This window comes from Telopea speciosissima, chromosome 10 (assembly GCF_018873765.1).
Source record: "Telopea speciosissima isolate NSW1024214 ecotype Mountain lineage chromosome 10, Tspe_v1, whole genome shotgun sequence".
Classification (NCBI taxonomy): domain Eukaryota; kingdom Viridiplantae; phylum Streptophyta; class Magnoliopsida; order Proteales; family Proteaceae; genus Telopea; species Telopea speciosissima.
In genome coordinates, this window is record NC_057925.1 from 5590935 (window position 1) to 5605994 (window position 15060).

General features: G+C 39.2%; 1 protein-coding gene across 1 annotated transcript; it reads right to left on the reverse strand.

The window, feature by feature from the left end:
• Positions 1-1604: 1604 nt before the first annotated feature.
• On the reverse strand, positions 1605-12396 carry LOC122641513 (protein cornichon homolog 1-like). The gene is made up of 5 exons (XM_043834769.1): positions 12134-12396; positions 6144-6325; positions 4464-4586; positions 1834-1919; positions 1605-1798 (listed from the first exon to the last, which is right to left on the reverse strand). Exons 1-4 carry the CDS (start codon positions 12206-12208, stop codon positions 1847-1849), a joined length of 453 nt encoding a protein of 150 aa, XP_043690704.1. The 5' UTR covers positions 12209-12396; the 3' UTR covers positions 1605-1798; positions 1834-1846.
• Between the last annotated feature and the right edge of the window lie 2664 nt (positions 12397-15060).

Here is a 15060-nt window from a genome sequence, read left to right on the forward strand (position 1 = left end):
CTCATCAGATGCATTTAAAACTAACTTGCTTCATGATCATGTGATCGTTTGTCATTTATCCCATCACTCTAAAGGTAAAAAATAAAAAATAAAACAGAGATTGCAAAATCGATTCTGGCTAAATATTCATCCAATTCTCAAACAACAGCTTACCAATGAAATTCTCACTTTATTATTGACAAGGTCAAGGGGTTATAAACTATTACCAAAAGAAATTGGGTTGTGTGTAGGGATGTAAATGAATAGTTAAAATCCGTTTCCAAATTCGTGTATGTATCCGTTTAGCACTATCCAAATCCATTCGAAAGCTAAACAGATACGGATACGGATATGAATAGACTATAGCTATCCGAAAGCTATATTTACATGTAAACGGATAAAATATCCGATCTGTATCCGTGTCCGTATCCGTTTAGCACTATTCGAATCCGTCCAAAAGCTAATCGGATGCGGATGCGGATATAACACTATTCGAGCCGAATCCGATCCGTTTACATCCCTAGTTGTGAGCACTAGGTGTGTGGTTCAGTCCCACATCGGGTGTGTGAGTGTGGTATGTGTTGTATATATTTGCCACTAATCCGCGATCCTAAAAGTCGATTAACCTTTTGGGATTGACATGTGATTTATGTGATTACCAAAACAAGGGGTTAACAACCAGGAATTGGGATCCAGGTTGGTCTCAACCAACTTTGATTCAGATTAGATTGGATCAAAATCGTTGGCAATCAGTCAAAAAACCCCTAAACCCCAATTTCCGTACAGAACTAGTCTAATCCGAATTGGCCCGAGTCTGGTTACAATTCTTTTTTTGTTTTTATCAATCCTAATTTAAGCTACAAAAGGAAGGCTAAGACAAACCAACAGAATCCTACAATTACCAAGGGGGGGAAGGAGAAGGGATGTCTTTTTTGGCACAATATGTAAATCATGAGAGTCGATCCCTTGACCTCTTGGAAAAGCATACACTCCAACCGACAAACCATCAATCAACCGACCAAACGGTTGTTTGCGCCGGTTACGATTCCAAAGGCCAATTTTTTACGACCAATATCATTGTCGCCTCCCACAAAGAAGTATTCAATGAGGAAAATGATGAATAGTGTTTAGGTTATAAACTTTGCTTCCATGTGTGAAAGTGTGCCACGCGTACAGTACATGCACCTTGGATTGGAATCTATGGCCTGATAGTGAGCCATATTTGTTGTTATAAACAATCCCGTCCCAACCTCAACTTATCCAAGCCATTAACATCATCAACGGGACAGATTGGATTGCATCTCACAACAAGGTTGTCATCAGTCAATTGGAAGCTATAAAATAGAATCTTTCTTCATTTAGGCTGTGTTTGGTATGCATTCTTAGAATGCATTCTCGGACGATAAAAAGAGTTTAATCGAGAAAATTAAGTGACATATAGATTCTTAAAACTCGCGGACAAATTTTCTTCCAAATGGGGAGAGTTTTGCAATCTTGGAAACGAGTTTATTACTTATTTTGATTTTTGATTAATTGTTATTTGTACTTGGGCTTAGATTTAGGACTTTAATTAATTTGGATACTTATTTTAGTCAATAAACCCATGAGTTGTTTTATATAGCACATAACAAAGTAAGTTTAGGCAATTGCTACTTCGGTGAAGAAATAAAATAAGAATCAATTCTGAATGTGAATAACATTATTTTACAGAAAATTTTTAACCCTTCTAGGCTAGATACAGAAGCTTCACCCCTTGAACAAACTTCTAGTCAATGTGCATCAACATGTCTAAGGCAAAACTTGAAGCAACCACACTTCTTTTTTTTTTTTTTGGTAGAAAGCAACCACACTTCTAAAGCAAGGTGTTTCAAAATACCCGAGATTCAGGCACACGAATATCATCATCATCAAAAAGAGAAATAACAGCAGTTGCTACAAGCCTGCAAAGAATCAATAATTTGCATGATCAGTGTTGAGAGAGAAAAAAGATAATTGATAGTGGACTAAATTATCTAATTCTGAAAAACTATGATGAAAATACAGCAGCAATAAAGCAAAAGCTTGCATATCTTGAAAAACTACAAAAGCAACAAGTAAAATCAATGCAACAAGAAACCCTAAAAACCTTCTACCGATTTTTTTTTGTTTTTAAATTGAATTAATTTTTCAAGCTTCCATTGATTATTGATTTTCAGAAACTGAAACCAGAGTAACAGACCCATCAGTTGATACTTATTATCTATCTGGGGAACTTCATGGCCACTTAATACTCTTAGATTTGTAAGATAATTAAAAACTTTTACTTCAGGATCTTATAATATCCTTGAATAGATTATGCAGGATTAGCTTAAAAGCGTAATTAGCCTAATTAGGTCTTGTTAGAGGTGTCGAGTGGGGCCCACCTATGGGTCTCGGTATTAGCATCTGGAGCCAATACCGAGATACCTTGTGGGTCTCGATTTGTGTTTCTTTCATTCTGGTCTTTTCCAGATTTGCTCCTATCCCTATTTATATTGTATTCTTTTCATTATGAGATCAATAGAAAGTTGTGGCTGCTGTTCCATTCTCTTCTTCTCTTCTTCCTCTTCTCTAATTTCCTATATTACATGGTATCAGAGCTGAGTTACTAGCACTGGTACACAGCCATATGTAGTCCCCTTTTCTTCCTCTCTTTTTTCTTTTTTTTTTTTCCTTCTATTTTCTGTGATTTCTGGTAACCTACCAGAGACTTGCGCTCTTAAGGAAAAAGGGGTGATTTCACCCCTCATCTTTGCTGGTTCATGGATTGTGGATTTGGTTGTTGCAGCAATGGATTAAATCTGTTACTCTAAGTAAAAAAAACACAGAGCAGATTTCTGAAGTTTTTTTTTGGTGGTGCTATGGGAGATTTGATGGCAGCAAGCTATTGATTAGCTTGATATATGTTTTATGGTGATTTGACTGGGATTGGTGGCTGCATTACTTTCAGGTTAGTGACAGCCTTTGGTGTGTTTTGATTATTTGGTGAGAGATTCTCAGTTTTTGCTGGAGTGGTGTATTCTCGGTTTTTTGCTGGAGTGGTGTGTTCTCGGCTTCTTTGTTGGTTGGTAATATTAATGTAATTAGATTTATTTCATGTGCCCAACATGCTTAGTGTAATTACACTAGTCGTTTTGAGTCAATTAATTACAATAAAAGTCTTCCATTGTCTTCTATTATACTTAGATTTGATATTTCCGATGTATGTTACCTTATGGTAATAAAGTCTTAGCACTCACATCATAATTTACTTATATGTACTAGTACATAAATATAATTTAGATTGTATATTAATATAGCACAGTACAACCTTAGTTGCTAATATATTACAACCTTTAATATGTATATACATAATAGTCTAATATATTATTAGCACATAACATAGTCATAGTATACTGCATTCGGTAATCATTTTAGCTTCCGGATGCAAAATTGCTTTATATCAGCGCAAAAAGAACCAAGAAGGCTTCTCAAATAAGTCCCAAGTCTACAAAACCTCTCATAACTCTCTAGCACCATTGGTAGCTATAAAGCCAAGGGAGAAACCTATATGGCAAGAGTTCCTGTAATTGGTGAATTTACAATTGGTAAGTGACCTTCATATGAGATCTTCTGAAAGACAATACGTGATTTTATTTTTTATTTTTTTAAATCCTTGATGTCTGGCTCTCTCTTAAAAACAATTAGTTGGCATAAGGCTTTGTTGAGTTGTGAGGAGTGGATGCCTGGTTCTCTTTTAGGGGCTAATAGTTGGTATTGTCTGCCACGATTTGAAACATCACATGTTTCCTTGAAGTTTGTTTTGACTCTGCGGTCAAATATTTCCCGTTTTTTAATGAGTTTGGAAGATATTATAGTTGAGGATTTCAGACTATAATGAGTCTTCCCTTGTATATTAACTGCCACATGGCATTTCGCTACGGTGATGATAAAGAGTTGGCTCTACGGTGGTATTATGGTGATTACGATTCTTTCCCCCTCTCTGGGTGTTGTCTCCACTGATTGAAGTTTATTAGGTGTTTGGTGTATTGTCATCTCTTGTGAAGGAGTGGTAGTGGCTAGCTATATCTCAACCAGAATACAGTTGAACCCTCAGAAAGTCGACTTCCTTGCCTGAACAGAATCACAGATTGGCATTTGCAACTTGAAACTTCTGTTACCCATGGGTTTAATCAATATACAAGAGTAACTTCTCAGTGCCAGAACGGAAGTACAGAAAATTAAATCAGGAAAAAGAAGATCAAGTAATGACTGGGATAAAATCTGGCACAGAATATCTCACCAACAAACAAAGTAATATAATTGGCTTCAGCTAACTTATAAGCATCAACACACATGAGCAAGTAATTAGAATTTTATGCACAACAAGCAGGGAAACCCTTGCAGCATGGAGCACTGAATCAGATAAATGTGCACCAAACAGGATGTTAGATTGTTAGTTACATACAATCAAGTGAAAAACATACCTGTAAACCACTGAGAAGAAGAGAAGCAAATAAAAGGCGAGCTTGACCATTCTATGTTTTTTCTCACCATTAAGTAATCTAAAGATCTCGGTGACATCGATAAAATGCTGTCTTTTCATATATCTGAAACATCAGCAGAAGATCAGAAGTGTGTTGTCTTGAAGAACAGAAATAATGCTATCCCATGTTTTGATAGATTAGGGATTAACGGAATAGATGCAGTTGATATGCAGGGATACAATAATAATAACTAGAAGCAGAACCAGAACCAGAACCATAGATACAAAACATGCAAGTAAGAAAGCTAACAGGGTTAGGGTTTTCAGAAGAACAGAAGCCTCTGGTCGAGTCACAAGTGTCAATCTGAATCTGAAGAACCTCTGCAAAAGTATCTCAGAAAACAGAAAAGGAATCTGTTCTACCTCTATTTTGTTTGTTCTATTGGAATTTATTATTCCCCCCAACAAAAGGGAATGGGCATTGTCTTCTTAATGTGAGTTTGTATTCCGAGATATGTGGTGAATAACAGCAATCAAGTTCAAGTGAGACAAAGCGTCCTCTTCTTCCTCACAAGATCTACTGAGTTACCACAATTAATTTAGATGGCGATAATTGTTGGCACTTTGTTGACGAATGTGCATTTCAGTGCTGAGAGTGAAGCTGAAGTTTACCACTAGCAATTCCCATAGACATGCTGACACAGATTATAAAGAATGGACACAAGATGATTTATTTGATTATGACCAGGTTGTGGACTTGCATGGAGCCATCTTAGCTTGTAACTTTACGTTCTTTAACATGGCAAAGCAAGCATGGACTATTATTACAATGTATTCCATGGGAAGATATATTTCCTGCACCTACAAGGCATTTGAGAATATTTTCTTCCAGAGCTAGGAATAGGAAATAAATATCTAAATGACTACTTTATTGCTCTTTGAAAAGTGTGGGGAAAGCTGAAATCTGATGTCTTAGAGGAGTAATGAGCCAAATGTAGAACCAGGTTTGACACTGAAGCAGAGCGTTGAATGGTAGCTTATATAGCTTGTGAGATTATGTGGATAGATCACTTTTTATACAAGTTGGGTTTCAAAACTGCAGTCCAATAACTTCATGATGGCTAAGTTATCATCTGCGTTGTGAACAATTTAGTTTACATAAGAGAATGAAACATATTGAAGATTGCCATAGACTTCGTGATGAGAAAGACAACAATTTTTTTGAGTAAGAAAGAAGATAATTGCTCCTTACATAGATCAAAAGGGCAGCAGGCTAATGTGTTTATTAAACATTGTCCAAGAATCCATTTTAGGTGTCTTCAAGAAGATTGCATGTTAGATTCCTATGTTCCACCTTTCAGAGGAGTGTTGAAAGTTCTTTGGAGTATATCATGTTATATTGATAAGCGCAGGGAAATTTTTGTCTCTTCAGGTTATCTTTTATAGTTTAAAAGGTGGATGAGCAATATTTTAGAACCTCTTCTTTTCTTTTCTCAACTTTCTACTTAAATAGTTCCAATTATGACAAGAAGATTTATTTAGCAAACTCTATCCAGTTAAAAAAAGTTGCACTAAAAACATTTCATTTGAAGCTATAACCTTTTACATAAGAAAATAACAAACTAACAAACAAATCTCAAATGCAATCTACTTAATAAATAAGCAGAGAGTTGATACGTACAATCTTAGATGATAATACATAACAGGTGCTGTTATCAGGAACATGAACCAGTGCCATGTCACAAGGTAAAGAGCACATAATGTTCCTTGCACTATAAACTCAGGGATAACCACCGCATTAATGCGAGATGACGAATCATAAGGATTTATGCAATCAAACTCCAAATCTGACAGGCATATAAGCTGCAGATAACATTTTTCAAAGTTTTAGAAACATTGAACATAAGCACCAGTAATATTAACTAGACATCTGCAACAGCCAAATACACGGAGTCACACTTTTTTATGAGGCAACAGATACTAGAGGATGGAAAGACAAATCAGTGCTAGAATTCCACCCACTCACTTCCCTTTCAAGGAACCCTCTCAAGGAACCCCTCCTCTCTAGCCCACTGCTAAACCAATTCTCAGTTGCGAATACAAGAGAAAGAATTCCATGTAATATCTAAGAAGAATATTAAGCACCCTTTGCTCAGAAAACCAATTAGAGAAAACGTATAAATTCAAATTGCAAAAAACAGGTGAGAAAATTACTAGGAATGATAAAAAGCTTATAGAATCGAGTAAAAGATGTACATAACAAAAAAAAGTTACTAGAAAATGAACACAGTTCTCTGCAAATAATTCTGGGGAAGCAATTTGGGCAGTTGAGAAGCATGTGACTCATAAAACCTAGTTACCATAGCATAAGGACTCAAGTCCGCTCCACAAAGCCTCATCCCAACATGTAAGATCAGCCACAGCAGTCCTCTTCACCCATTACACCACTTACCCACGATGTGACAAGCTTGAAAAAATGGTAATATTTGTCTACTACCACTTCTACATGACTCAATGTATATAAACCAGTGTTTGAGAGTGCAGTTAAATTCCTTTAGGAAGAAAAAAATTGACAAGACTATTCCTTGATCAGTTACAGTGATTTATCCAATAAAAAATATTGCTTCTTAATAAATCTCTCCACATGACATGGTAACCAGTCCAAAGACTGACCGGTGAATCACTGATCAAAGAGCAAGCAGCCACCAGGTTTACTGATTTGCTAGGATCCATAGATGTTGTGGCTGGTGAACCACTTCTTCCACAAAGATTGACAAAACCAAGATTGGATGTGTTAGAAGTAATCGAATAAAGGGGAGGGAAATCGTGAATAGCGCTAGGCGCAAGTCATGATTTCCCCAGGGACTGTTTTGTCCTTTTATTTTGTTGGTTAAATTCCTATTATGTCCTTGTATTAGTCAATTCTATATATTGAATGAAGTGGGCAGTCTCAGCATAAGGTTGTGACTCCCATGGCTGCAGCCCCCTCTCTTCTTCTCTCCCTTCTTCTCTATCTTTTTTATTATTATTTACATGGTATCAGAGCTTGATCCTTAAACACTAAGTCAAGTCTAATATTACATCCAGGGTAACACCACATCGAGTTTTATTCCTCTTTGGTTGCTGCTGATTTACCTCACAGGTTTCGACTACTCTTAGAGGGGGTGATTTCACCCCCTGGTTTGCTGATTTTGGTTCAACTGCAATGAAGACTTGATTGATCAATTAACATTAAAGATCAATCAATTTTTGGAGGGATCGATTCAAGAGGGATGACCATTGATCGATTGGTTCTTTCTTTTTCTGGAGGTTGGAGATCGATTTCTTGCTAGAGTTGATCAAGGTTTTGCACCCTGTCAAGGTTTTTGTGGGCTCGATTTTTGGAGGGTGCTGCTTCTTGGATTTCCCTTTGTCAGGGTTTTGGGAGATATTTTTTGGGCAAAATTTTGTGGATCGATTGTTGGTTAAATTGATTGCTTGCTTGCTGATTTCCCTATTTCAATGACCGAGACAAAGAATGTGGTGTCTGAGGTTTTATCCTCATCCTCTCATAGGATCACCGAGAAGAAACTTGCAGGGGTTGCCAACTTTCACCAATGGAAGAAGATTGTGCAATTGATTTTGGCTGGTCATGAACAACAAGATCATCTAACAAAGGTAAAACCTGCTGAAGACACTACATGGGATACTGTTGATGCTCGAACTTTAAGGCAACTTCTGAATTCAATAGATAATTCTATTGTTGATCTTTTTACCCACATTGACACAATTAAGGAGTTGTGGGAATATTTGAATGTTCTTTATTCTGGACGGAACAATCTTTCTCGTATCTACGAGTTGTCCCAGGAATTTTATTGGGTTGATCAAAAGTGTCGCCCTCTGACTCAGTACTTTGCTGATTTTAAGAGGATGTATGATGAATTAAATTCTCTACTTCCTATAAGTAGTGATATAGACGGTGGGCCTTGGTGCAATGGTAAAGGTTGCTACATTGTGACCAAGTGGTCATGGGTTCAAGTCTGGAAACAGCCTCTTTGCAAAAACAAGGGTAAGGCTGCGTACATTATGATCCTCCCCAGACCCCGCAATGGCGGGAGCCTCATGCACTGGGTATGACCCCTTTTTTTTCCGATTAGTAGTGATGTGCAGCAGATGCAAAATCAGCGAGAGCAGCTCACGGTAATGGGTTTTTTGGGTGGTTTTGAAGCAGAGTATGATTCTGTTCGTTCTCAGATTCTTGGAGGCGACAAGGTAGCCTCTCTTGCAGATACCTTTTCCTAAGTTTTACGGGTCTAATGGGAAAGTTCTCATGATCCTACTCCAGTGGACAGCTCAGCTCTTGTTTCTCAGACTAACAATTGTGGTTCTGCACGTAGCACTGGTAGTGGGAATGGTAAAGGGCAACCTAGTGGTAACTCCACTTCTACAGATAGTTCAAGAGCAGCACGGACATGCCACCATTGTGGCAAACCAGGACACATGCAACATTTTTGTTGAAAACTTCATGGCAAACCTCCTCAAAAGCAGTTTGCTAATTCAGCAGCAAGTACTGAGCTTTCCACCCAGCCTGGACACTCTAAGAGTAAGATGGTCATCATGACCGATGAAAAATTTACATGGTATAATCAATTTCAGACTTCTCAGCCTGCTCCGCCCTCCACTGCTATTTTTGTCCAGACAGTTAATGCCATTGCATGTCTCTTCACTTCTCGTCCTTGGATCAATGATTCAGGTGCTTCGAATCACATGTCTAGTGTTTCAGGTATTTTTTCCTCTTTCCAAGAATCTTCTTCCGTTATCACTTTGGCCAATGGTTCTTTGGCGAAGGTCATGGCACTGGCAGTGGCACTGGCACTGGCACCATTCATCCTACTTCTTCTTTGTCATTGTCGTCTATTCTTCATTTATCACAATTTCCTTTTAATCTTTTATCTGTAAGCAAGCTTACATGTGCCTATAATTGTTCCATAACCTTTTACCCCGATTCTTGTGTTTTTCAGGACCTTAAGACGAAGAAGATGATTGGTAAAGGCCGTGAATCGGGGGGCTGTACCTTCTTGAAGACGATTCTCCTTCCGTTGCATGCTCCAATGTATTGTCTCTTCATCAAGTTCAGTGCCGCCTAGGTCATCCATCTCTACAGAGTCTACAAAAATTGGATTCTCATTTTCATTCTCTTTATAGTTTAGATTGTGAGCCATGCAAGTTTGGGAAACTTCATCGTGTGAGTTATTCGCCTCATGTCAATAAGCAGTCTGCGCACCCTTTTGCTGTGGTTCATTCTGATGTATGGGGTCCTTGTCCTGTTACATCTAAGTTGGGTTTTAAATATTTTGTTACTTTTGTTGATGACTATTCAAGAGTCACATGGACATATTTAATGAAGAATAGTTCATAATTGTTTTCTATATTTTGCGCTTTTGTTGATGAAATTCAAAACCAGTTTCATATGTCTATCAAAACTTACGTAGTGCTTGGCTTTTCATTCATACCTTTAGATACACTCAGTACAAAAATCCCATGAGACAAGTACCCCTTCCCAACAAATACATCATTCTTTAACATAATGTCCTTATCCACCTCAATTGGAAGTTTTAGTCCTGCCTTGTTGAGGATGGTTCCCGACACCAGATTCCGACGAATTATCGGCACATGCAGAACATCCTTAAGCACAAGGGTCTTTCCCGAAGTTAACTTCAAGACAACTTAACACTTCTCCATGACCTAAAAAGTTTGGCTATTTCCCATGTAAAAAAAGTCCTTCGAACCAACCATTGAATAGTTAGTAAAGGAGTTTCGGTCCCTCACAAATGTGCTTGGTAGCACCTATATCAATGACCCATCCCTTTGGTCTTTCAACCAAGTTAACCTCAGTCAAAACTGCTGCAAAGATTTGGCTTCCATAAGATTAACCTTGGCTTTATTGTTGCCTTTCTTCTTGAGCTATTGGCACTCACAGAAGTGTACCAGTTAGTCGCACACGAAGCAGTTCCGTTTCCTTCTATACATGAAGGTTCTTCTTAAAATGTTTGTTCTTTTCGCACTCAACAAGATTGGCCTTGAATTTAAACTCCTTAGCCTTTTCAACTTGTCCTTTTCCCGGTTCTTTTCCTCAATCTTCACCTGGATGATTATTTGGTTAAGTGCTCAATCTTTTCTCTTGTGCTTCATATTAGATTTGAAGTCATTCCAAGACACTAACAATTTCTCTAATAGACAACCACAATATTATCAGGCAAGACCATTCCTTCCTTTGCCAATTTGGCAACAAGACTTGAAACATATCAATTTGTGTAGAAACATTCATATCATATCTCATTATAAAATCAGGAAAATTAGCAACAAGATATTTCTTACTACCGGCATCTTCCAATGCATAATTCTCTAATGCAGCCCATGTAGCATTTGCATATTCATAGGGAGCATATACATTATATAACTCATTTGACAATGAATTCAAAATTGTATCTGCTTGTAACCATGCTTCCTTCTTGGCTTTGAGAGCAAGATCATTGCTCTCTGCCAGTATAGATTCAGTTAAAGCAAAAGAAACCATCAACTTTCCAAATACAAATCTTATCACTTGTTTCGACCTCTTGCAATTAGAACCATTAATTCTCAAGTTCTCTATTGCTGGAACAACGGTAGTATTGGAAGAACTTTGAGCCACCGGTCAATCTCCTTAAATTGTAATCCCCTCCCCCCCCCCCACACATGGTGCAATAATTGGTTCTTACGAATTGATCTCTAAGATGAAACAGCCCCTTTAGGCCCTTACCAGTAGATGTTGCACTCACTTACTAGGAGTTGTGCTTAACAAATCAATGAAAGGACCACTAAAAGCTTGACAATATCATAAAGAGAGTATGGGGAGCAAGAGAGCATTCAAAGATCTCTCCCAACAGCCAATTCATCCTCCATTTATAGAAGGAAGGTGTCTCTTGGACAATGCCTGTCCAAAAGACCCCAATAGTTGTGACTCCCGCAATATATTTTTAGAACTTAACCGTTGCTGGTCGACCGCCTAGTCAGGCCGGTCATCCTGCTCCTCCCACGGTCATAAGATAAGGTGGGGGGGGGGGATTGCTTTGGTAAACATCTTCCAGACTTCAGCCAGACTACCGGGACACCGGCTGGTTGACAGTCTCTTCGTTCGGCAGTAAAAAAACATGAGTGTGAGTCAGAACTATGCATGTACCTTTGTGGCCAATCAAATTCTTTATAAATCAAAACATGTAATGAGGTGTTTTGAATCTTAAAATTCATTTTAAAAACTTATAATATACAACAGATTAGCAGCAGAAGAAATTCACGACGCACTACTAACTCTTCAAACGGGAAAGTATAACTACAGTCACCCGAACAAAATTTATTAACTCATAGAATATAAAAATCATTAAAAAGGATCATGGAATCAAATTCAACAAAATAAAGTCCATGTAAGCAGCAAGAGCAGCCATAATAACATACACACAACATTACAATAATAATTTGTTAAAATTTTATCAAACAGTAAAGTTTAAAAAACAGATCTTTAAGATCCCTAACCCCCCCCCCCCCCAATAAAAAAAAGATAAAGAGATAATTAGACAAAAACAAAATATCGGCTATGGAGCCGAAGAATCGGTGATCTTCTGAAGAAGCGTAGGTCATGAGGAACTTATAAAATACCTGATAAATGACCACTGCGAGGAGAGCCATAGAGACGAAGAAAGAGATCAACCAAAGAAACAGATCCCACGCCATGGTAGCCGGTCAAAACACAGTTTTACACTTCAAGCTCTGCAAACCCTGAGAAACCCGAACCATTATCGTTTTCGGATCAACTGCATTGTACAGCGACGAATATGAAAGAATCCTAGTAGATGTTCGTACTAATGGCGGATCAATGTGACGTTGTTATAAACAAGATTATCGTATAGCACCATATGAGGAAGCAACTAAAACTTTCCTTTCTCCGAATCTCCGACGAAGCAAAGGACTTTGATTGTGGTTCCACAAAGGACTGCTCATGTAAGCTCTGGTTCAAGAAAAGAAAAACCGGGACCCACTAAAAAAACGCATCTTTCTCAGGATTCGTTCCGGCCAATGTTTCAAAAATCGAAATTGGACCAGTCAAATCCGGGGATTCGGACTGGAATTGGCATTGATCAATTCTTTTTTTTTTTGGGGTAAATTACACGGTCACCCCCTGATTTTTAAGCGAAACTCAGATCACCCCCTGATTTTAAAAAAAACTCAAATCACCCCTTGGTGTAGACCCCAATATGACAAATTAGTCCCTACTATTAGTTTTATGTTATAAAATGATGATGTCAGCCAGTTAAATAAATTTAAATTCCTAAACTACCCTTGACCAATGTTGAAGATGAAGGAAGGGTAGTATTATAAATTTAATTCTAATGTTTCAATACAAGGGTAAAATAGTCATTTCACACCAATAACTAACAGTAGACTAACACCGTTACTGTAGAGGGGACGATTTGAGTTTTTTAAAAAACCAAGGGGTGATCTGAGTTTCGTTTGAAAACCAAGGGTGATGTGTAATTTACCCTCTCTTTTTTTTATTACGAGGGATATCCACACACATTGGCCTGACTAATCCCTCTCTGCAACAGGACGGCCACCACGTCTACTGTGACACTAAACCTCCGTTACAACGGCTAACTGGCTTGAGACTGAGTGATGGCTGGCCCAAGGTGAGGTTAGTGGGATTTGGAACTTAGGACGTCCAAGTTTATAGCTCGCCACTTAGCCAACACCCCTTGGGTTGCATTGATCACTTCAATCCTCGATTCCGATTTCCATAACATTGACTTTCCTTCTCCCTACCCTCTTACCCCTCGAGTACAGCTGAGGTGCGAGAACCATTCTCATACGGCCTTAGCTGCACATATTGAATCCAAGGGAGGTGGATCCCATATCTTGATCCTGTATCTGCGGCTCAAGAACCTAAACTAGCCTCTTCCCCCTCACCCAATTTTTAATTTGATAATGTCTTGTGAGATTTTAGCTACAACTACTAGAATGTGAGGGAAACAAGTGGGGGTGCTTTATTTTTTATTTTTTTTGGCACGAAAAACCTCGCAAGCGGGGCAATATAATAGGCCTCGGAGGGCAAAAAGGAAGTTACAATATTGAGGAGGTCCTCCGGAAAGGAAGACCCACAAACCCAGATAAGGGTAGCACAACGCCCACTTAGAGATAGCGTGGGCACAAGCATTGTCATCTCTACCAACAAAAGAGAAAGAGATAGACTCAAAGCATGAAGAGAGAAACCTTAAATCCATCATAATGATGGAGACTTCAATCGGGGGTTGGAGTAAGGGGTCCAACAGACACTTTACAAGAACTTGACAGTCGGAATGGAGAACAACTCGACGAAGCCCATCATTAACTGCCGCTTGCAACCCCAGACGGATTGCTCTAGCTTCCCCAATAATAGCTGAGCTGGGGAAGTCGTGCTCAGTAAACACCATGTACAGCCGTATAGGCATCCAAGATCAGTAGTGATAACCGCCCCCATACCCATAGCCCTAGGCCTATCGGATAGGGAGGCATCAGTAAAAATGTAAAAAGCCCCCACCACCAGGCAAGGAGAGGGTCGGGGAATAGGGGGTGGCGGGGGAGCAAGGGGGATTAAGGATCAATAATGATTCAGCCACACACTTGTTAACAGAAGTCACCCAAGATCGAAAAGCTGGGACACTTTCTGGAAAGGCCATAGCATTCAGGTGCTTCCATATCTCCCAAAGGATGATCGCATGAGCAAAGAAGCATTCCCTTTGTTCTTTTTTCTAAAAGCCAGGAAGGAGGCCCCAATGCACTACCCAATCTGAAACTGACCAACTAGGGTGAGTCAATGCCCGCAGAGAGACATAAGAAGCAAACCACGCTTGAAGAGCTTGGGGGCATTGCAGGAGAGCATGCACACCAGTTTCTGAGCCTTCCCCACAGCCCGGACATAAGTCGAAAGCAACAACGTTCCTGGGATGGAGGTTAGCCAATACCCCAACAGCATTAACACACGCTTTCCAAACAAAGGTTTGGACTTTTGGAGGGATACTAGATGACCAAATAATCTTCCAGACAATCTTTGGAATAGAGAAAATCCTAGTTCTAGAGAAGGAAGAAGGTGGAGAGAGAGAAGCTCCCAAACCGTAAGTAGACTTTACAGAGAAGAGCCCCTTAGTGTGGGGGCCCCAGCAAACCCTATCCTGGCAGTCATGACGGCTGATAGGGATCTTCAAATCGCTTCCACTTCAAGAGAAGAGAACAAGGACCTAAGCCTGACAACATCCTAGGTTTTATCTGGAGCAATCAACTCAGCAACCCAATAATAAGGACATAGCGGTGGCTGGGCGGATAAGATCCTGGACTCAGGGAGAGAGGGAATCCAGGGGTCTCGCCAAATACTAACACTCCTTCCATTCCCCACAATCCAGATCAAGCCTTTTACTAGGAAACCCCGACCTTTTAAGATGCTTTGCCATGCCCAGGAGAGGCGGGACCCAGACTACGCTAGGAAGAAGTCACCATCCTGAAAGTAAATGCTCCTCAAAAGCCTAGCCCACAAAGAGTCATGGTTATGAATCAGT

Coding starts and splice junctions, on each gene's coding strand:
- LOC122641513 (XM_043834769.1), bottom strand. CDS start 12,208: ATGGCGTGGGATCTGTTTCTTTGGTTGATCTCTTTCTTCGTCTCTATG. Junction 6,326..12,133: donor TCGCAGTGGTCATTTATCAG/GTATTTTATAAG, acceptor TGTTATCTGCAG/CTTATATGCCTGTCAGATTT. Junction 1,920..4,463: donor TTCTTCTCAGTGGTTTACAG/GTATGTTTTTCA, acceptor GATTCTTTGCAG/GCTTGTAGCAACTGCTGTTA.